Here is a 23038-nt window from a genome sequence, read left to right on the forward strand (position 1 = left end):
AGATATTCATCCAGAAACTGACCTTGAGTTTGCTGGTTTGTTAACTTAACATCTTTCACTCTTTTCAGGAGGGCATCTTATTTAAGTAACTTCACTCACCATTGCCTGGAAACTCTAAGTCCCAATGAGTTTGAAAACATCAAATTCCAGGTATTAAACCATTTTCTGCTTAAAATATCTGGAATGGTTTCTGCTTTCTGCACTGGTCTCAAGTGCCAGAACATATGTAATGGCAATAACCTACACTTGTTTAAAGCTCCATCTCTCTGTCCTCCTGCAGTTTTTAAAATGTACATGGTATGGGGCGCCTGGGTGGCTCAGTTGGTTGGGCATCCGACTTCAGCTCAGGTCGTGATCTCATGGTTCGGGGGTTCAAGCCCTGCATCAGGCTCTGTGCTGACAGCTAGCTCAGAGCCTGGAGTCTGTTTTGGATTCTGTGTCTCCCTCTCTCTCTGACCCTCCCTTTCTCACACTGTCTCTCTCTCTCTCTCAGAAATAAATAAAAAACATTAAAAACAATATTTTAAATAAAATGTACATGGTGTCAGGGGCACCTGGCTGGCTCAGTCAGTGGAGTGTACAGCTCTTGATCTTAGGTTGTGAGTTTGGGCCCCAACCTGGGTGCAGAGACTACTTAAAGATAAAATATTTTTTAAAAATTAGTTTAAATAAACAAATAAAAACGTACACTGTGTCTCATGTTGAAAAATACTATGTATTATTTACATTTTGGTTTAAAAAAAAGCATATATAACTACCAATAAAGTCCGGGCACAACAGTTGTTATTAAAAGAGAGCATTCTAGGGGAGCTTGGGTGGCTCAGTCAGTTGAGCAGCTGACTTCAGCTCAGGTCATAATCTCTCAGTTTGTGAGTTCGAGCCCTACATCTGGCTCTCTGCTGTTACTGCAGAGCCTGCTTTCGATCCTCTGTTCTTCTCTCTTTCTGTACCTCTCCTGCTCATGCTCTCTCTCAAAAATAAATAAACATTAAAAGAAAAAAAAAGGAGGGGCGCCTGGGTGGCTCAGTAGGTTAAGTTTCTAACTCTTCATTTTGACCCAGGTCATGATCTCACAGTTTGTGGGTTCAAGACCCATATCGGGCTCTATACTGGCAGCACGGAGTCTACTTGGGATTCTCTCTCTCTCCCACTTTCTCTGCCCCACTCTTGCTCACATTCTCTCAAACAAACATTAAAAAATTAAAGATATGGGGCGCCTGGGTGGCTTAGTCAGTTGAGCGTCCGACTTTCGCTTAGGTCATGATCTTGCAGCTAGTAGGTTCGAGCCCCGCGTCAGGCTCTGTGCTGACTGCCAGCTCAGAGCCTGGAGCCTGTTTCAGAATCTGTGTCTCCCTCTCTCTCTCACCCTCCCCTGCTCACGCTCTCTCTCTCTCTCCTAGAAATAAAAAAAAAAAATTTTTTAAAGATAAAATAAAAATATAAATACATACATACGTACATACATACATACATACATACATAAAAGCATTCTAGGGGCACCTGGGTGGCTCAGGCAGTTGAGTGTCCAGCTCTTGATTCTGGCTTGTATCATGATCTCCTAGTTTGTGGGTTCCAGTCCTGCACAGGGCTCTGCGCTGACAGTGTGGAGTCAGCTTGGGATTCTCTCCGCCCCTCCCCCACACACTCTCTCCCAAAATAAATAAACATTAAGTAAATAAATAAAGAGAGCATTCTACCCCAATTTTTATTTATTTATTTATAAAATGTTTTTTTATTTATTTCTGGAGAGACAGACAGCGTGAGTAGGGGAGGGTCAGAGAAAAAGGGAGATACAGAATCTGAAGCAGCCTCCAGGCTCTGAGCTAGCTGTCAGCACAGAGTCTGATGCGGGGCTCGAACCCATGAACTGTGAGATCATGACCTGAGCCGAAGTCGGATGCTCAACCAACTGAGCCACCCAGGTGCCTCTCTATCCCAATTTTTATAGAAGAATTATCAATAATAGCCAAACTATGGAGAGGGCCCAAATGTCCATCGACTGACAAACAGATAAAGATGGTATATATACACACCATGGAATATTATTCAGGCACCAAAAAGAATGAAATCTTGCCATTTGTAATGATGTGGATCAAACTAGAGTGTACTATGCTAAGTGAAATAAGTCATTCAGAGAAAAACAAATACATATGATTTCACTCTTATGTGGAATTTAAGAAACAAAACAGATGAACATATGGGAAGGGGAAAAAAGGGAAAAAAGGGAGAGGGTAACAAACCCTAAGAGACTCATAATGATAGAGAACAAATAGGGTTGATGGAGGTGGGTGGATGAGGGACGGGCTACATAGTTGATGGGTATTAAGGAGGGCACTTGTGATGAATATTGGGTGTTGTATATAAATGATAATCACTGATTTCTTCTACTGAAACCAATACTGCACTGTATGTTAACTAACTAGAATTTAAATAAAAGTTTTTAAATATTAAAATTAAAAATTTTTTTAATTAAAAAAATAAAAGCATTTTATGAAACAGCCCATGCCAATTTCAGATATATGGCTTTGTAAACTGGATTATAATCAGTTCTATGCAGCAAATCATCCCCTCTGCTTCTTTCCTTTTGGTTCAGCTCCACCTAAGCAATGTCTTCCAGAAGAGACGAGCTGAGCCCTTTCACCATCTGGGCAAAACTGCTTTTCTCCTCTCTCCACTGGTTCTCATCTTCCAACTGCCTCTACCCTGGGGCATGAGGTTTTGTCTCATGATGAAACTCTGACCAAAAAATAGCAGCTGCCTGGTGCACTGCTCATTAAGAAAACTTCTGGGGCTCTGACTGGGTAAGGACAAGCACTGTTATCAGTCAGTAACATTTGTTACCAAAGCTGAGTGAGCCTCAACACTTGTCATCTCTATAACCTAAAGTAAACTTCCCTGGAACGCCATGCCATCTCTAAGGTCCAACAGGTAGGAGAGGAAGAAAGCATAAGAGGGGTGCAAAAGACTTACCTAGCCCCACCCCACTTCCCTATAATCCAGAGCTGTTTCTTTTTTTTTTTTTTAATTTTTTTTTTAATGTTTTTTTTTTTTTTAATTTTTTTTTTTTTAATGTTTTATTTATTTTTAGGAGAGAGAGAGACAGCGTGAGCAGGGGAGGGTCAGAGAGAGAGGGAGTCACAGGCTGAAACAGGTTCCGGGCTCTGAGCTGGCAGTCAGCACAGAGCCCGACGCAGGGCCCGAACCCACGAACCGCGAGATCATGACCTAAGCGAAAGTCGGACGTTTAACCGACTAAGCCACCCAGACGCCCCTTTAATGTTTTATTTATTTCTAGGAGAGAGAGAGAGAGACAGCGTGAGCAGGGAAGGGTCAGAGAGAGAGGGAGTCACAGACTGAAACAGGCTCCAGGCTCTGAGCTGGCAGTCAGCACAGAGCCTGATGCGGGGCCCGAACCCACGAACCGCGAGATCATGACCTAAGCGAAAGTCGGACACTTAACCGACTAAGCCACCCAGGCGCCCCAATCCAGAGCTGTTTCTAGCCCCTTCATGACAGAGGGGCTGGGCTATGTTCCATCACCAAGTTCTCATTTCTAGCAGTAGAGCCATGACCTCACATTTCAATTATAATGAAATGACAGGATCCTGGAGCTACAAAGACATTTTATGTGGATTTTTAGCATAATTTCTGGAGAGGGACATCCTTTCATTTAGACATGGTGTTACTCATCTCACTCCCAGTGATCAGTCCTTTCTTTCCAATTTGACCCTTGACCACAGAGACCCACTCGGGGACCCTTGATTCTTTCCCAATGGCCCCAGAATAGGATAGTACAACATGCTTGTCACACAGAGCTGTTCAGTCCATCCTCCTGTGCCCTAGCCCAATGAGCTCCTGCTTCCCCTTTAATAGGGAATCTCCCTTGCATGGTGACCCATCTAGGGAAAAGAACAAATATTCCAGAAAACAAAAAACAATGGGGGCAGGAACTGGGGAGGAGGGATATGCAGTGAATTTTAGGAATTTCTCTAGAGGCTGATGCTTGACTAAGGAAGTCCCCAGTTATAAAGAAAGAAGCCATACTCCCCACTCTCAGCTCGCAACTTGGAGCCTGGGTGATGACATACAGTGAGCAGGGAGGTCCCAGGGAAACTCAGACATACTCAGTGCAGGAACAAGTCCTACCAGAAAAGTGGGCACCATGTGGACTCCAGTCCTCTCTCCCTGTACCAGAGCTTCAGTTAGACCTGGGCTTTAACTGCCAACCCAGGTAAGCAATACCACACTCCAGGACATTCCAGAACCCACATATTCCAGGTCTCCAGAAACAGTGCAATGTGTTACTGGGGAGAGATGCAACCCAAAGCTCAGCATCTGCCCATGAAGCCATCAGAACTGGAAGGGAGTCAGGAAGAACAGGGCACAACCACCATCTGTACCTGCCTTGGGCAAGTGTGCGTAGGACCTAAAGCTACTGACCCACACTGGACAGGGCTCTCACCTAGAGAGGCCTGGCTGAACCAGAGCAGCGGTCCCTTCTACTCTATCCACTCTCAAAAAGATGGGCAGATCAAAGTCCTCAAATACTGCTACTGCCCTCAGGATAAAGCCCATGCTCCACTGCCAGGGCATACAAGGTATTTACAGTCTGGCCCTTGTGCACCTCGTGCTCTGCGTTCCTCATCTTTTTATGTACTCCTTCTACCTGGAGCATCTGCTTCTCAACAAAGTGAGAACCCGAAACCCTCTAATTCATCCTTCCAGATTTAGCATCATCACCTCTTTTATGAAGGTTTCCCCAAACTCTCAGGTAGAGGACAAAGCCCAACAACTGGGCCACTCCTGGGTATAGTGTACACTATAGACTGGCCTTTTCTACACCACCCTGTGAGGTTGTGTGCATAGGCATATCTGCCTCCTCTCTAGATGGGCCTCATGCCTGTGCTCATAGGTCCCAGCCTGGGACTGAGACTAAACAATGGTGCCTCATTGTGATGTACAGAATTAATGATGAATGCTTTGCTGCCTGACTAAAGGAAGTCAGCTGCAAGTTCAAGCAGAGGCAGGCTGACTGTGGCCAGGGCCTGGGCCTGGGCCCCAGCTGCAAAGAAGAACCCCGCCTCAACTCCATCCTCTGCTCCAACCCAGGCTTACTGTTCTTGGGTAGAGCCACCCATCACATGTCAGGAGGCTGCTCCTGCTGGGATGATGTTACAGTCTATTTTGAGGGTCATACTGGAGCATCTGTTAGCCTGGCCAGCCACACCCTCCATGTTTCATCACTAAGAGCCAGGGACACCCACAGGTCCACAAACCCTGCCTCAACAATCATTTCCCCTAGGGATCCTCAGCTTCAGGGCCTCATTGGCTTTCTAACAAGACCAACCCAGATGCCCTTATCTCCTGGCACCACTGGCAGGGCTCTGATGTCTCCTCACCCCACCAGACCCACTTCTGAGGTTCCTAGCATTGGTGACTCAGCAAAATGCAGCTGAAGCCCATCAATTTGTGCCAAGCTCTTAGCTCAAACACAGCCCCTCCTTCTTCAGCTCTCTCTTACACTTAAGGAGTTCCCAGAATGTCCAGCTCCCTGACTCCAAGTCAGTTACCAACCAGACTTATTATAGGTCCAACAGGTCTCACCTGCTAAGAAATTCCTGCTCATCCCTCAAAACCAAGCCCACATTCTGCCATCTCTTGCAGAGAACATTTCAGTCCACTCTCTGCTGAGTAGCCCTGAGGACAAAGCTGGCCTGTGCTGGCTTTACCTTTATTCTCTCTATATTCGGCATGGGCCTGGCACATAGTAGGTATGAATAAATACTCCACGAACTCCTGAAATGAAACTTTATAGTGAGACTAGACTAGTATGTTCTTCTACAAAAGGCATCATCAGAACAAAGCCTTTCTAGAAAATGACACTGATAACTGGGTTCGTAAATACCTTTTACAAATGTACTCAAATCCAGAGAAAAACAAGTTAACAGATTCAGTAAGTCAATCAAGCCCAATAAAGAGCATACCACATTTCTCTAGCCCCGCTGAGCACTAAACACTTTGTAGTTCTATCCCCTAAGAACACTGTGATCCCCTAAGATTCCAACTAGACATTCCTTCACTCTACCCAGGGAATGGATTCAATGGGGAAAGTCACCAACAGCATGGACAAACATGTCTGGGATCAGGCAAGGGCATCTAACAAGTTAGGCTATTCTACTGCACACCCAAAGCAGTGCCACAGGGTAGGCCCGCAAACATTCTAGAGGTCAGGGCTCACTAACAAAACAGGTAAATGACCATCTGCTCCAGCTACTTTCCAGAGATGCTGTGAGGCTTGAACTAGATAATACAGGAAAGCTGGGGCTCTTAGGTGGCTCAGTCAGTTGAGTGTCCGGCTTCGGCTCAGGTCATGATCTCACGGTTCATGGGTTCGAGCCTCACTTCGGGCTCTGTGCTGACAGCTCAGAGCCTGAAGCCTGTCTTCAGATTCTGTGTCTCCCACTCTCTGACCCTCCCTTGCTCACGCTGTCTCTCTCTCTGTCTCTCAAAAATAAATAAAACATTGAGAAAATAAATAAATAAAAATAAAGATAATAAAGAAAGCTATACAACCAGTTAAACCTGGGTCACAGACCAAACCCAGGTCAGAATCACAAGAGACAAAAAAAACAAACAAACAAAAAAAAACAACACCTCATCACTGCCCTTGGACTCCTCAAAACCACTCCTGGGCCATATCAGTATCTGGCTACATCCTAGCCATGAGAAGGCTTTCAAGAATTCCATAAAGAAGCCATGAGGAGACATTCACATACTTGCCATCTGACAGCGGTCAATTAAACCAGGCCACTACAAACACATAGGACCTGAGGCCTTTTTAAATGCTGAGTAGAGAAGCAAGGAGAAGATACCCAACTTTCTTTAGATTTGCAAGCAACACCTACAGTAAGGCAATTTAATTAGACACAGGGCATTTTCCAGCAAGATCCACTTACAACTGAAATGTCAAAAGCCAGGTGAAGGAACCCAGGTAACTACATGTTAATACTGCCCTTCTGAAAAATTGTTCTTTTCTCGCTAGCTCAGCTATCATGATAAGGACTACAGAGAAAACAAGTGATTTTCCTCCCTACAGGTTTAAGAAATGCCCCTCAGTTTGTTTGGCAATATGAAGCCTCCTGCCACTGGTATTTCAGTCTATACTAAAATTATTTTTGCAATGTTTGTTTTGTTTTGTTGTTTTAAGAGATCATTCTCATTCACACTAGTTCAAACATATTATATATGTTTTATCCACTAGACGGGGATAAAAGTGAAAAGATGCAACAGCTTTCCATGATAAGAATTTCAGAATCATGGGAGCGCCTGGGTGGCTTAGTTGGTTTAAGCGTCCAACTTCGGCTCAGGTCACGATCTCACAGTTTGTGGGTTCAAGCCCCACATCGGGTTCTGTGCTGACAGCTCAGAGCCTGGAGCCTGTTTCAGATTCGGTGTCTCCCTCTCTCTCTGACCCTCTCCCACTCATGCTCTGTCTCTTTCTGTCCCAAAAATAAATAAAAAACAGAACAATTTTAAAAAGACTTTCAGAATCATAGAATTCTGGGGTTAAAGGCAACTAAAATACTGGCCTAGCTCCCCGTAGTATAGTCAAGGAGACTGAAGCCCCACCATCTACCCATGACCACAAAGCCATCCCAGGCAAGGATGTTACAACTTCACTGAGGAAGAAGGCAAACCTCCGACTATGGTAATCCTCCTCCAGCACAGCCCCTTGGGTGGGCATTTTGCATGCATCATAAGAGGGGCAGTCCCTAGGAGAGAGGAAGTATTCTGAATGCTCAAGAACACACATTCAGAGTTGGCACGAAGGTTACTGGTGTAGTTGACAAAGCCTTTCCAAGACAGCTGAAATCACGTTCTTTTATAAGTTAAACAGCTGCCTTGTCACAATCAATGGTAAAAAAGGTAGACTGGAAGAGGAAAAAAAGAAAACTGAGAAATCTCCCATCTGATTTCCTGTGTCTGCTTAGATCACCTTAAAATGGGGAGCCTCCCTAATGCTGACTTTAATGAGGACCTTCCTAAAGCTGTCCAACTGGTGTTCAAATCACTGGACTGAAAAACAAGTTTATGAGCAGCAAGGTCACCTGATTCTGACCATGCACATGCTATTTACCCTGCGATGACAGGCCAGTGGTGATGCTGTGATGAATGCTGTGAAGACTCTACTATCCCTTTGAAGCCTATAGGGGCCTCTACATGACTAAATGCCATAAAAAAAGAATCCTGAATACAGAAAGAATGTGAAAGGAGAGAAGTCACAAATGCCATACAGCAGTGGGGGAAATCCCATTCTGGACACTGAATTGTTAATATAATTTGTTACTTGTTTCCCTGACCTGTGAGGTATTTCATTACATTCATTACATCATCACTCAAGAGAAGTCCCCTTCTTTACCCCCAATGCACCTGCTTGCTACCAAGGGCTTCTGCATAGACCAGGCCATGACCACAGTCAGGTAACAGAGGCAGCCCACTATTCAACCCTCTGCAGCCCAGACCTATGTGGCTCAGCAGCTCACATCAGTCACAAGTGTCATCAAACTCTGACCACAGGGAACAGCTCAGTGCTGGGGGAAAGAAGGTGGAAAGAAGGGGCTTACCCATCTCTTCCTTTGCTGACAATCTTCACCTCAAAGTAATAAATGCCACAGGCAGCAGGTATGGGGTGGGTGGCACGCACTGAGGCAGCATCTTTGTGATTTTTGCCATGACCTAATAGGAGAGAACAAGGAAAAAATTTCAAAAGAAATGTAAATTAGAAGCCTCATTCTTTTCTGCTCCATGGCAACTTCACCCCTTCCTGGCCAGAGGAAGCCTTTACATTGTTCAAGGAACAACTAAACAACAACTGAGCAAACACATAAACCTCCTACCTTTGGCTCACATGGCTCACATCCTCTTGCGAATAGCAGCCCTGCCAGAGCTACTGTCTCCCATGCAAACTAAAAGAGGGTACAGGCAATATGCATACATGTGAGAGATTCCCAAGTGCTGCTGGCAATCTCTCCATAATACAGGCAGCCCACCTGGGAGAGGAGGGGAGGTGGAGGCAGTTTTGGAAGAGTATCCCTTCAACTTTAGTTGAAACTCCAAGCCCTGTCTATGATGTCTGGCAGATAAGCAAACCCACAGGCTTCTGGCTAATGGAGGGAATGTGACCACCCTTTTCTTCAGACACTCCAAAAACTAAGCAGTGGTGAAGGGTCCAGGTGGAGTTGGAGCTATCACAGGACAAGCAGGAAGGCCCTCGGGTGGAAGGTCCAGCCCAGGATGGGTATGGACACCTGTTGCAATTCTCTTGATATGAGGTGTCTCAGGGCAGAGCAGTCTAGGCAGTCGACCCCTCGGCCCTGGTCAGCCTCAACAACCTGGACACCCCACAGGGGTTAAGGCCTAACCCGGAGCACCCAGGGCCGGGAAGAGACGTGATGAGGCAGGAGCCGGGCAGCATAGTCGCCCAGCAAATGCTCTAGCCTTCCGCCCGACCCCAGCGGGCCAAACAGGCCGATACCTTTGTAGTGAACACGGAGGTTGCCCTGGGAGAGGCCGATGTAGTTGTACTTGTCCTTGGGGCTCCAGGAGCGCGGCAGCGGCGTCTCGTGCTGGTTGACCGCGGGGTACAGGCGCTGCAGGCGCCGACTCAACTCCTGCTCCCCTGGGGACGGCAGCCCGCCCCCAGCGCCCCCGCCAGAAGAATCTCCAGCCTGCGGGCTACCAGCTCCCGGGTCCGCCGTCGCCGCCGCCATCTTGGAGGGAGCTGCTATTGTGTCACTGGGGGCGGGGAGGAGCGGGACCAGATCCCCCGCTCAGCCAATGGCCCGCGAGCCTACTGAGGCCGCAGGGAAACCGAGTCCAAGTCCAGCACCTCTCTTTGGACACTGCCACGCCTCGCCACATTTCGGACTCCATATCCCACAATGCAGAGCTCTCCAGAGGCGGGTCAATCAGAGATCGTAAAGAACTCTGGAAGATGTAGTATAAATCTGCTGTCCTAAGCCTGCTCGGCCGAGACTTCAGGACATCAAAAACTACAATTCCCGCTGGCAACGTGGCTGCCGGCTCTGAGTTTCCCTTTCTCCCCCACTGCCTGTTTATCCCCTCGCCTCAGTTCTGATAGCTAGAGTCAAGTATGCTGCAGTGATTGATTGAGGCAATCCTGCTCCCGGGTCCGAGTCCACTTTTGCTAATTGACTTTCCTCCTAGCCTTCGGGGTTGAGGTGCGGGGGCGTGGCACAACCTTGGCCCCGCCCCCGCCTTTGGGATGCTGGGGCCTGGTCGCCATAGCGACAGGCTGTACACTACCACAGCTTCCCAGGCAGCGGGTGCTGGCTGCCCGCCTGCCCGAGGGTCATGGCCTCCCCGAAGCCGGGGTGCTCCAGCTTCGCGACCACTTCGAGGTAGGCGCTGGCCGTTCTGAGGGCGGAGAGGAGGCCTTGGAGAACCTGCAGAAAGAGAAAAGCTTCTGTCCATTGGTTCGGGGCTTCAGCCCCACAGGATTGCTGGGGCAGAAACAGAATGCGGACATTACCTGCTAAGGGCTGGCATAGTAACATTAGTAAGAGCTAGCCCCTTTATATTGAGCGTATATGACGTGTCAGCTGCTTTATACATAGCATATTTAACTCACAACTCTACGAAGTAGTAATATCTCCGTTTTACAAATAGAAGCCTGGAGAGACCCTATGTTTTCCACATGTTTATAAATGGTGGACCTAGGATTTGAACCCACCCATGTGAGACTCCTTAGCTGTTAGCCAGAGATAAACGGCCTCTTCACCCATTAGTTTATGACAAAGATGCTTATCGAATTGCTGTCTATTCAGGGGTTGCAGCCTGTGGGCCCTGCAAAATATGACAAGTTCTGTTAGCCAGGAAAGCCTCAAAATGTACATAATAAAACAAAACTTTTGGATAAATCTCTTTCTAGCTTTGGGACCCCAAGAAGTCTCCTAAGTTCTGGGCCATTGCTTCTGTATCTCAAACGTGGAGATGATACAGCCCACCCCACAAACATTGTTGGGAAAATTTAGGCAGAATATGCGAAGCTCTCATCACAGTTCTTGTATATACTGAGCATTCAGTTGTTTAATGGTGGTTTCTCCCTCGTTTGACTCATTTCCAATGCAAAAAACTTGGTCTCACCTAAACTCTAATTCTTCAGGGTTTGCTACCTCAACAGAGAAAGCCTACAAAAGGCAGGAAATTATTTGCCAATTTTATTATTTTATCCAGATTTAGAATGAACCTCTAAGAACCAGACAGCAGGCTTGAGAAAGAGTGTTGTTACCCACCACAGGAATGATTTAGGAAATTGCAGTCATGTTTGAAAGGGATATGAAACAGATTTAGAAGAATAATCCCCATTTATTTTAAGAAAGAAGCATGACCAGCAGTTCTGGTCATGATCTCTTGGTTCATGGGTTCAAGCCCCGTGTCTGGCCCACAGATTCTGCAGAGCCTGCTTGGGATTTTCTCTTTCTCTCTCTCTCTCTCCCCTTCCCCTCCCCTGCTCTCTCACCCTCTCTCTTGAAATAAATAAACTAAAAAAGGAAAAAACTTTAATACCAGGACAGAACCACTGTCAAACCTACTGCCTGCCATCTGTCGCAGAAGTTGAGTTTTCTCCACCTTTGAAGTAGGAATATAGCGGCACCTAGCTGGCTCCATTGGCAAAGCATGCAACTCTTGATCTCTGGGTCATGAGTTCCAGCCCCATGTTGGGTCTAGAGATTAGTTAAATAAACTTTTTTAAAAACTAAGTAAAATTGGGATTCCTGGGTGGCTCAGTCGGTTAAGCTTCTGACTTTAGCTTGGGTCATGATCTCACAGTTCATGGGTTCGAGCCTTGCATTGAGCTCTCTGCTGTCAGCACAGAGCCTGCTTCGGGTCCTCTGTCCCTCTTTCTCTCTGTCCTTCCCCAGCTTCACTCTCTCTCTCTCAAAATAAATAAACTTTAAAAAGTATCTATTTAAATAAATAAATAAATAAATAAAGTGGAAATACAGGGGCAGTTTCTGACTGGCTCAGTTGGTAGAGCATGTGACTATTTTTTTTTAATGTTTATTTTTGAGAGAGGGAGAGAGTGCATGAATGCAAAAACCCTCCCTTTTCTATACCAGCTGCTTATTTGACATGGTTTGTTCATACTTGTCCGATTGAGAGGTAAGAGAGGACTAGCATTTGGGGTGTCACTGGTCCATGGAGTAGGACTAAGGAACCCTGCAGGACAGGGTTTTCCACCTAGGTTCACATTTACTGCTCTCAACTTCTCTGGAGTACAGGTAGTCCTAGTCTCACTTTATGCACAAAGACACTGAGGTTCAGAGAGGCTAACTAGTATGCCTAAAGTCACCGGCTAGCACAGAGAATGAAGACACAGGTCTGTCTGGCAGCATAAATGACCCCCACCCACCACCACCATGGATTTCTGGAATTACTTTTCCCTTTTCTTCACCTGGATCTGCCTGCATATAGGCAGCCCTCCCTGTTGATCCCCAAATGCCTTCCTAGCCTGAGTGAGGATGGCCCTCCCTCCGAAGAGGGCTAGGAGCTAAAGACCTCCTTAGAATCCACTTTTCTCCCATCTTACTGTCATCATTAACAGCTGCACAACTCCTTGCAGTTTACAGGCTGGTTTTGCATATCTCTTTCCCCCTTATTCACAACTTTGTGAGATAGGAAAAGCAAGAATTGTCTCCATTTCCTTATGAGCAAACTAGTCTGACAGAGAAATGACTTGCCTGGGGGTTCCTTCTGGAAACCCAGATGTCAATCCCCAGGCCCTTCAGCCAGCAAGTGCAGAATTGGGACTCACACCCCAGTTCTCGGACCTCAGGCCCTGTGCTTCTTGTCCTATAGCATTTGCTTTTGGTATCACACCCCCAGAAGGTGCCAGTAACAAACATGAAACTCCTCTGAACACTAAATGAAAGTGTAAGTCCACAGAGTTCTCTGGGCTCATGGAGAACACTCATGAAGGTATCCTGTCACTGTAGGAATGAGATTCTCAGCATGAGAATGTTTCCAGGAATGTAGGAAAATGTTTTGGGCCAGGGCCTGGGCCAGGGCCAGGGCCAGGAGTTTGTTGGCAGCATCTCTGGGAATCTGTAGGCCCTGCTGAGAAGATCCAGAGCCTAGCTCTACAGGGAAACGAGGCCATGTCTTGTGGATCTAGGAAGGGTGAAGGTGCTCTCCCAACTCAGAGCTCTGTCATTTACCAGTCTTCCCCTTTTCTGTGCAGAACACACATACAGCCTCCTGGAGTGAACATAGATGACCCTTTCTTCACAGAAACCAAAAGCACCCAGAATCGAAAGTTTTCTCAGAGACGGAAGACGCTGGTTAGTGACAATGTCTTGCTGGAAACCCAAATGTCAGCTCCAAGACCCTATCTGCCTCCCTCTCTGCAACCCAAAAGCACCATTCACTTGAAACCTACCCCCCAGAGCAGCTTCTCCCCAGTCAGGAGAGTGTGGCTTACAGTGGCCAGACCTATCAGGCTCTAGGGTAGAGGTGTGCACACTGGCTGCACCTCATCTGAAAAGCCTTTCAAGACCTCCCCTGGCAGAAAAAGACTCAGCCCCTTCCCACTGACACCCTTCCCCTGCACTTCAACATTCTGGAGTAGACCTCATTTTTTCATTAAACCTGCCATATGCCAGGCACTGTGCTAGGTGCTGGGATGGTCACACCAGATCTACCAAGGTCCTTCAGGGCTGTGACTATATGTTTTTATTCTGTATGGCCCTGGTGCCTGATAGGGTACTTGAGTTGGTTGGCATATGTTGAGATCTCCATAATGCTGTAAATGTGTGAAAGCAAGAGTAAAGAGATGTTCACCCCTTGCGTTGCTGGCTCTCGGTTGGAGGTAAGAGATTCTACTAGCATCAGGAAAATGTCCTTCCTCCATTCCTGTTCTTTTAATTTTTTATATAAAAATGAATGCTGTGTTGGGGCACCTAGTTGGTTCAGTCCGTAGAGTGTGAGACTCTTGATCTCTGGGTATTGAGTTCAAGTCCCATGTTGGGCAAACAGCTTACTTAAAAAAATAAAAAATGAATGCTATCTTATTAAGTACTTTTGGGCTTTTGTGATATGATCATAAGATTGTAATTATTTAATTAGCAAAGAGCCATTGTCTGAATCAGATGAAAAACCACATCTTATTATTATTATTTTTTAAAACCCAGTTTAGCAAACTTATAACCCCAGCTCACAGTGGAGCATTATGGGCTGTGTGGTTTTCCTTGTGTGTGTCCCCTATGGGAAATTTGAGGACACATGAGACCCACACTTTATGAGGATGGAAACTCCCAACGTGGGGCCCCAGACTCCAGAGAGGGAAAGGGGATGAGTGTGGACTCTTCACAGAGACCAAGTGTAGCCACAGCCTTGGAAGACCCGAAAACTTGGGGCACATGCTCGCCCCTCCACGCAACTGCCATCCCAGTGTACCTGGGCCTAGGCACTTTCTTTCCTGCAGCAGCCACACCACCATTCTTAACCACCAGAGGGCATTGCTAAGCCCCGCCACCACCCCTCTTGCCCTCCTCTCCCTCTCCCCCCTCTTGCCCCCCCCCCCCCCCCCCCCCCCCCCCGCCACGCCCCTTCCCTTTTTCACCTGCGGGAGGAAGCAGAGATCTAGGAGTGCCCTCGGAACATCTCTTTTTTGCAACCATCTGCTGGTGGAGGCCAGCTGGTAATAACCAAGACCTGGAAGTCACACTTGCCCAGGAATCAACGTAGGATGATTATGTTTTCTCCCCACAGAAACGGCAGACATAAAACAAGTCCAGGCCTTTTCAAAGTCTCAAAAACTTATCATTAATTCACTAGGGTTAGATGCTTCTTTGACAAATTCCCGGGTGTCTTTCAGGATTACTTGGCATTTAAAAAAAATTTATTCTTGATAGTTCTTCTCAAACAAAAAGAAAGTTTAAGGCTTTCTTCCTTTCTTTTTAATTTTTTTTAACGTTTATTTATTTTTGAGAGATGGAGAGAGACAGAGCATGAGCAGGGGAGGGGCAGAGAGAGAGACACAGAATCCAAAGCAGGCTCCAGCCTCTAAGCTATCAACACAGATAGCCTATGCGGGCTTGAACTCACGGACCTCAAGATCATGACCTGAGCTGAAGTCAGACACTCAACCAACTGAGCCCCCCCCCCATCCCCTGGCCACACCAGAAATTTTTGAAAAATGTACAGTTATAGAAAAATTAAGCATCCAATGACCTATCATAACTTTTCATGTTATTTCTTCTGGTTTTTTTCTGGACTTCCATTTTTACCTAGCTGTGCTTATTCCCTAATTTCAGGCTTCAATTAACCCTTAGAGCTATAGGGTTAGCATATTTCCACATTAAATCTTTTTCTAAACATTCCATGATTACTTCTGTTTTTTAGACACTTAGGAGTTTTCTAATTTCTAGGTACTTAGGAATTTATTAATTTTTCCACCCTCATAAGTAAGGCTTTGCAGGCAGCCCTTCTGCATAAAGCTGCTGCTCCATCTCTGACTTCCTCTACAGTGGCCACCCCAGGCCTCAGCCTCAATCAGCCTGCTCTCTCCTTGAACATTGGCCCCTATTCATACCTCTTTAATTTTTTTAAAATTTTTGATGTTATTTCTGAGAGAGACAGACAGACAGACAGATAGAACATGAGCTGGAGGGGGGCAGAGAGAGAGGGAGACACAGAATCTGAAGGAGGCTCCAGGCTCTGAGCTGTCAGCACAGAGCCCAAACCAGGGCTCAAGTCCAACAACTGTGAGATTATACCTAAGCTGAAGTCAGACGCTGAACCGACTGAGCCACCCAGCTGCCCCCACAGCTCTTTAAAATTCTTGCTGTTGGGACACCTGGGTGGCTCAGTCAGTTGAGCATCAGATATCGGCTCAGGTCATCATCTCACAGTTTGTGAGTTTGAGCCCCACATCAGGCTCTGTGCTGACAGCTCAGGGTGGAGCCTGCTTTGGATTCTGTGTTCCCCTCTCTCTCTACCCCTTCCCCTCTCATACACGTTCTGTCTTTCTCTCTCTCTCAAAAATAAATAAAACATTTTAAAAAATCTTGTTGTTTCCCTGAGGTGTTGGTGCTACCCAGGCAGTCTGTGTGCCCTGCCTCTAAACCTGAGATATACCCCCTTTCCCAGAGTGACCTCAGTTCCTCTCAGCTTTACTGAATGAACATGACAGACATTATCACCTCCTCCTTCAAGATATTAGCCTTTTCTAGTCCCCTCCAGTCAGGGCCCATACCCGCCTGGTAATCTGTATTGGCTTTAGACACTACCTGCTGCTAGGGCCCACATGTTTTTTAAAATAAATTTTATTACTTTCTCAAGGGCATTTTTAAAAATTTTTTAATGTTTGTTTATTTTTGAGACAGAGAGAGAGAGAGAGAGAGAGAGAGAGACAGTGCAAGCGGGCAAGGGGCAGAGAGAGAGGAAGACACAGAATCCAAAGCAGACTCCAGGCTCTGAGCTGTCAGCACAGAGCCTGACTCAGGCTCGAACTCACGAACCACGAGATCATGACCTGAGCCAAAGTCAGATACCCAACCAACTGAGCCACCCAGGCACCCCCCACATTCTTAATTATGACCCATATTAAGAGATGTTGGGGGTGCCTGGGTGGCTCAGTCGGTGAAGCGTCCGACTTTGGTTCAGGTCATGATCTCACCTGAGTTTGAGCCCTGCGTTGGGTTCTGTGGTGACAGCTAGACAGTCTAGACAGCTAGACAGTCTAGAGCCTGCTTCGGATTCTGTCTCCATCTCTCTCTGCCCTCCCCTGCTTGCCCTCTATCTCCCAAAAAAAAAAAAAAAAAAAAAAAAAAAAATTTTTTTTTAAAAAGAAAGAGAGGGAGAGAGATGTTGGGGAAGAATACCCGGCTGGCTCAGTCAGTATAGCACGTGACTCTTGATCTTAGAGTCATGAGTTCAAGCACCATGTTGGGTGTGGAGCCTACTTAAAAAAGAGAGAGAAAGAGATGTGTGTGGCGGGGGGGGGGGGGGGGATTTAAGAGTAGAAGGAGGAGGAGCATTAGGAATGGGAGCAATGTTGCTTTGGTAACCTCACCTGTCTCTTCCTGCAGTCCTGTCAGTTGTCCATTGGTGGCCACCTGTCCCCATGGCCCACATACACCAGTGGTCAGACCATTCTGCATAATCGAAAGCCCTGTTCATATGATCACCGGAAACGAACAGGGTAAGCCAGGGTCAGCACTATGATGGATGGGCTGGTATAGACCCAGCACTGGGCTCAGAGACAGCACAGGGATGTGTGCTGCCCCAGACCAAGGATGCAAGAGCCCTGTGGGGTGCCCATCACATCTCATCCCACCATACCCTGCAGTAGTTGGCAGCAGCAGCCCCTGGGCACTACTAAGCCGAGGTACCTGGAGCAGCTAGAGAACTACCTACGCAAGGAGCTCCTCCTGCTGGACCTGAGCACAGATTCCGCCCAGGAGCTGAGGCTGCAGGTCAGAGCCACAGAATAGCTGTGGGGAGGGCAGGAGGACCGGTGGGAGGAAACCTTACTCACTAGGACTGAGCATTCAGACTTCAGGAGACACTATCCTCTCCCTTCTCTTTTGGGTCCCTATTCCTGGTAAGGGAAACGAGTTCTATGACAAAGTCAGTGAGCAGACAAAACTGCCAGTATGGAACCAAATCTCTCCTGAGGCTTGAGTTTCCACACCTGAGTCAGGTGGACTGACTGCTGTCTCCAGTTCCTTCAGCTTTGTGATTCCCAGTGCCTAGTTTGGGTTGTTGGACATCAGTGAATGGAGCCTGAATCCTGGCAATTGGGCAGACAGGGGTCATACAGTGTTTATCAGCCTAGAGATGACAGACCTAAGCTTGGGGAACTTAACCCAGACACAGAGAAACCTAGATGGAGACTAGATTCTGGTACATATTAAGGATGGAATCACCAAATCCCTGTTCAAACAGGGATGATGACGGGAAATCCCGTACTTCTGACTTAGTCACAGACAGAAGCACTTGCTGAGCACCATCTGTGTGCCAGGCCCTGAATGGGGCCTTGTATACAATCTCATAGGCTGAAGGTACCTCATCAACAAGGAAGCAGAAGTTCAGAGAAGGCATACAGCTATGAAGTAGTAGGGACGGGATATGAACTTGGGGCTGAGTCCAGAGCCTGTGCTAACTCCAGAACATAATGCTGTGCCCAAAACTTCTGTATGCACAAATTGGACAGGAAACCACACCTTTACCTGGAGATCAGAATACAAAGCTAGAGCCTTCAACCTCCTCCTGCCCTTACAGGTCTGTATGATGGCAAGGGGATGACGGTGAGACGCTAACTAAGGCACAGTGCTTGGAGGAGGCTGGCTGCCTGGTGAGCCAGAGTTGGGCTCAAGATACAGAGGGGGCAGCCTTGACCCAGGTCATCTGCCAGGCTTCAGAGGTAGTACCAGGAAAAGCCTCCAGAGAACAGTTGAGAGGGACAGAGCTACCCCTCAGCTTCCTGACACTGAAACCCATGTTGTGCCCAGGGGCATTTATTTGAATGTGAGTCACCAGGCAGTTTCATGCTACAATATTTCTAAACTTAACAATGTGGCAGCTATAGGCCAGGAGGTGACAGGTCCCCTTTTCTTGCCAGCCTTACAGGGAAATCTTTGAGTTCTTCATAGAGGACTTTAAAACGTACAAGCCATTGCTGTCTTCCATCAAGAATGCCTATGAGGTGATGCTGGGTAAGACTGAAGCCTCTATGCCTGGGTCCAGCCTGGAAGGAATGGAAAGGATCCAACTCTGACCTTGTGGGGTTATACAGCAGTGTTGGGGCAGCTACTAATTAGGCCTTGAGGTCACCAAGCCTTGTTCACCCTTTTTGCTTACACTGTCCTGTGATAGAGCACCTGACCACCTCCTGTCCTTGGGAGTATTGGTAAGGTAGTATCCGTAGGAAAGAGAGCAACTTTACTATTGAGAGTGACGCCCAGGAGGGAGTGAGTACCTCAGGGAAGTAATGAGGCTCCCCAGTCAGGCTTAGGAGGTGCTGGGCATGGTACAGCAGCAGGACTAAAGGCTATAGAGAGAAAGGGCGTAGATGAAACCCCAGTCCTCAAATAGACTATGTCTCTGGTTTAAACATAAATGCAGGAAGGCTTCAACCAGGGGCCACGTTTTGAACAAGGCATGCATAGACTCCTGGAGTTTGCAAGGGACATAGCCACTTACTGTAACCTTGGATCAATGTCTCCTGGCTGTTCGCTCTCCATGGTCTCAAAGGGAGTCTTCTACCTGTCCCTGCTTAGCCCACCAGAGGGAGAAGATTCGGGCTCTGGAGCCCCTGAAGGCCAAGCTTGTCACTGTGAATGAGGACTGCAACGAGAGGATCCTGGCCATGAGAGCTGAGGAGAAATATGAAATCTCCATGCTGAAGAAAGAGAAGATGAATTTGCTAAAACTCATTGACAAAAAGAATGAGGAGAAGATCTCATTGCAGAGTGAGGTGAATGGGAGTAGGGTGGTGACCAACTCCCTGAATTACTGTTACCTCCAGCCCAGGGGTGACCTGAAGCCTTGGGCACTACTAAGGTGACCCCCTTAACTCTCTACCCTTCTGCCTGGGATGATATACTGAGCCACCACCTACCTCTGGAGGCCCTACTTTCACATTCTGTCTTCTTCATTGGCTTAGCACTGGCTCCATGTGTTGCCAAATGACAGCAGTCCTGCTTCTTGGCTCCCAGACTTTCTCCACAGGAGGAAACAGTGGCACTTTGCTGGTTTCTCAGGAATGGCCAGTCTCCTTCCTTTATCTTTTCTGTTCCCAGCTCCTGATGTGTACACCCACCCTCATCCCATCCCCTCTGATGGCTAGCTAGGTACAGTCTCTTGACCACACAGCCACCTTCCCAACAGGTGTCCAAACTGAGGAAGAACTTGGCTGAGGAGTACCTGCACTACCTCAGTGAGCGAGATGCCCGCAAGATCCTCATTGCAGACTTGAACGAGCTGCGGTACCAGCGGGAAGACATGTCACTAGCCCAGTCCCCAGGTAAGCCTAAGGTGGGTTTCTCTCCCCTGAGAAGGCACTAGGGAGTCTCGCCACTTATCCCCATTCAACTTCTCTAATGTCTCCCATTCATAATGCTGGGACTGGTGGTGGCGGCGGGGGTGGGGGTGGGGTGTTAGGATATTCTTGCTGCTGCCTGGGTCTGTGGATCTTCTGAGCTGCACTGAGAACCACAGATTCATTGTTTAAGTAGGAAACAATTGTTGGCAGCTGAGGCAGCTGAGACTCCCTGAGAATAGGACAGGCCTGGTACCCCATGTCCTGGACTTCTCTGTTTAAGCTCAAAGTTCTAAGCTATTAGTGTTATGGAAAAGACCCAGAGCTTCCCAAGTAGGGAGAGAAGGACCTGGGACAAGCCCTGAGGGGCACTCTAACCCTGCCCTGGGCTATAGAGCCAGGGTAATGCAAGCTGGCCGGTACCCTGACAGGCATCTGGGGCGAGGACCCTGTTAAGTTAACACTGGCTCTGAAGATGACCCGGCAAGACCTGACCCGCACACAGATGGAACTCAACACCATGAAAGCCAACTTTGGAGATGTTGTACCCAGGAGGGACTTTGAAATGCAGGAGAAGACCAACAAGGAGCTGCAGGAGCAGGTGCTGGTGGGCAGGCAGGTCTGGCAGGGTAGGGCAGGGTCACACAGGTGGGTAGCAAGGATCAATCACCTTGTCCATAGTTGGACAGCCTGAGAGGGGACTATGAAGAGGTCTGCAAGGAGCACGAGATATTGCTCCAGTTGCACATGACCACACTGAAGGAGCGGGACCAGTTTTATTCTGAGCTCCAGGAGATCCAGCGCACCTCTACGCCACGGCCTGACTGGACCAAGTGTGAAGGTAATGATGGCAATTGGGCTCTCAGGGAATGTTCAACCATGTGGTTTGGACTCCAGCTCCCTCTTCCCACCTGCAGATGTGGTGGCTGGGGGCCCAGATCGCTGGCAAATGCTGGCCGAGGGCAAGAACAGTGACCAGCTGGTGGATGTGCTCCTGGAGGAGCTTGGCGAGGGGCTACTCCGGGAAAAAGACTTCTTTCATGGTCTGGTAGGGGTCCCTGGGCTTGGGAGGCTTGGGGCCAGAGTCAGAACAGCCAGGTCTTGCTGCTAAGACTTGAGATTCTGGGGGAACCATCTTGGGCTCTGCCTGGGCCCAGAGATGAGCTGACACTGTACCTTCCAGGGCTATGGGGAAGCCATCCCTCCTTTCCTTCGATTTGATGGTATTGTGGAGAACAAGAAGCCAACCAAGAAGGATGTGGTAAACCTCCTCAAGGATGCCTGGAAGGAACGTCTTGCTGAGGAGCAGGTCAGATCTTATGGGCCATTTTGGCCCGGTATGGCCTCCAGAGTCCTCCGGGGAATTCCATCAAGGTGTTGGGGAGGAGGGCCAACCCACCATTGGGCTGGGTTACTAAGCAGTCATGCCTAACCCTGCAGAAAGAGAAATTCTCAGATTTTTTCTTCAATTTCCTGGAGTATCGCTTTGGACCTGGTGATGCCATGGCCTGGGCTTACACCATTTTTGAAAATATCAAGCTCTTCCGCTCTAATGAGGTCATGAGTCAGTTCTATGCAATCTTGATGGGAAAGGTGAGGTTGGACCTGGCCCTTCACCCTTTGTCCCCAACATCGGCCAGCTCTATCCCTACCACTCCAGGAAGCAGCAAATTTGTCAATGCTTCCTTCCCTGTAGAGGAGTGAGAGTGTGTACATCAAACAGAAGGAGACAGCGGTACAGTTGCTGAAGGAGATGACAAATGCTGACAGTCAGAACGAGGGGCTGATAACCATGGAAAACTTAAGGTGAGAGACCAGTCCAGCCACCACAAACTCCTGCCCAACACTTCCTCTGACAGGCTCCCAGGTGTGCAGGGGAAGGGGAGCCTGACAGGAAGGGCTCACAGCCTCAATGCTTGTTGTCCCTTTTGAGCAGTAGTGGGGCTGGCAGAGTGGTACAGAAAGATAAGTGGGTAGGGCTCAGCCAGGCCTGTTGGCCTTCGTGTCTCCCCATAGCACTGTCCTCAAGAGCACCTTCCCCTTTAAGAAGGAAGAGAGAATTCAGGAGCTGATGGAGGCAGGGGGCTGGCATCCTAATAGTAGCAACGCAGACTTGCTCAACTACCGCTCGTTGTTTATAGAGGTAGGTGTGTGTGTGTGTGTGTGTGTGAGGGGTGTGTGTATGTCAGGGAGTTGGGGTTGTCCAGGAACTCGCCCAGCCCTGCCCTAGCCTCTGCTGGACCCCAACCAACGTGTCCTCACCCTGCCCTGTGGATCCTCCCAGGATGAGGAGGGCCAGAGTATGCCCTTTGTGCAAAAGCTGTGGGAACAGTACATGGAAGAAAAGGATGAGTACTTACAGGAGCTGAAGCAAGAGCTGGGCCTGGAACTGTGAGTAACTCCTGAGGTCCTCAGGCCCACCTAGCCATAGACATGTCTTGCAGGTTGGGCCACAGGGTGGCATCTCAAGGCCTTGGATCTCCCAGTGCACTGAGCTTGTTGCTGGGTACTACATACTGCTCAAGCTCAGCAGAGGATATCTTGGGGTCTGGGGTATAGAAAGGGTCAAGGCCTATCTCTCTTTCTTTGTGGGGTAGCCGTGATAAAGTAACCATACCCAAGGTACGTGAAGCCCTGATGAACGTTGATCCCAGCCTGGACAAACAGACCCTGAATAGCTACGTGAGCCAGGCCTTCCAGCTCCCCATGACAGAACTGCCTGAGGGTGAAGAGAAGGAAGAAGGCATAGTGGAACAGCTCAAGATGGTCCTGGAACGGCTTCAGATGATTGACTTCAGGCGCATGGGGCCTCGAGAGCAGGAGGCTGCAAGCTAGGGGCGCTATGGGCAGCCTGAGTGGCCCAGTGCGCCTAACCCCTAACTTTTAGTATAAAATTATTTGTCTGAACCTATTCTCCAGGTTGTGCTGGGGAATTGAAAAGAGGGAAGGGTATTGGTCCCTCCAAATATG

At 48.0% G+C, this 23038-nt stretch overlaps 2 protein-coding genes across 3 annotated transcripts in view; one reads left to right on the plus strand and one right to left on the minus strand.

Annotated features, from left to right (window-relative positions):
* Positions 1 to 9787, minus strand: part of RANBP10 (RAN binding protein 10) — a 66435-nt gene extending 56648 nt beyond the window's left edge. The window contains exons 1-2 of the mRNA XM_039222666.1: positions 9536 to 9787; positions 8625 to 8736 (exon numbers count right to left, since the gene is read on the minus strand). Of these exons, the coding sequence (XP_039078597.1) occupies positions 8625 to 8736; positions 9536 to 9770 (347 nt within the window). The 5' untranslated portion in view covers positions 9771 to 9787. The remainder of the gene's footprint in view (positions 1 to 8624; positions 8737 to 9535) is intronic.
* Positions 9788 to 10307: 520 nt separating this feature from the next.
* TSNAXIP1 (translin associated factor X interacting protein 1) lies at positions 10308 to 22999 on the plus strand. Of its 2 annotated transcripts, XM_039222676.1 has the most exons (16): positions 10308 to 10421; positions 13265 to 13364; positions 17115 to 17227; positions 17375 to 17501; positions 18650 to 18743; positions 19308 to 19504; positions 19918 to 20053; positions 20500 to 20669; positions 20750 to 20909; positions 20986 to 21116; positions 21252 to 21377; positions 21509 to 21661; positions 21765 to 21874; positions 22085 to 22211; positions 22353 to 22459; positions 22666 to 22999. In XM_039222676.1, the coding sequence occupies exons 1-16, from the start codon at positions 10375 to 10377 to the stop codon at positions 22901 to 22903; spliced, it is 2136 nt and encodes a 711-aa protein (XP_039078607.1). In that variant the 5' UTR covers positions 10308 to 10374; the 3' UTR covers positions 22904 to 22999. The 2 variants fall into 2 exon arrangements, with proteins under 2 accessions (XP_039078607.1, XP_039078616.1); XM_039222685.1 differs by lacking the exons at positions 10308 to 10421; positions 13265 to 13364; positions 17115 to 17227; positions 17375 to 17501 and adding an exon at positions 18500 to 18555.
* Positions 23000 to 23038: the final 39 nt, after the last annotated feature.

This window comes from Hyaena hyaena, unplaced genomic scaffold, assembly GCF_003009895.1.
Source record: "Hyaena hyaena isolate Hyena2069 unplaced genomic scaffold, ASM300989v1 scaffold_18, whole genome shotgun sequence".
In the NCBI taxonomy this organism is placed as follows: Eukaryota; Metazoa; Chordata; class Mammalia; order Carnivora; family Hyaenidae; genus Hyaena; species Hyaena hyaena.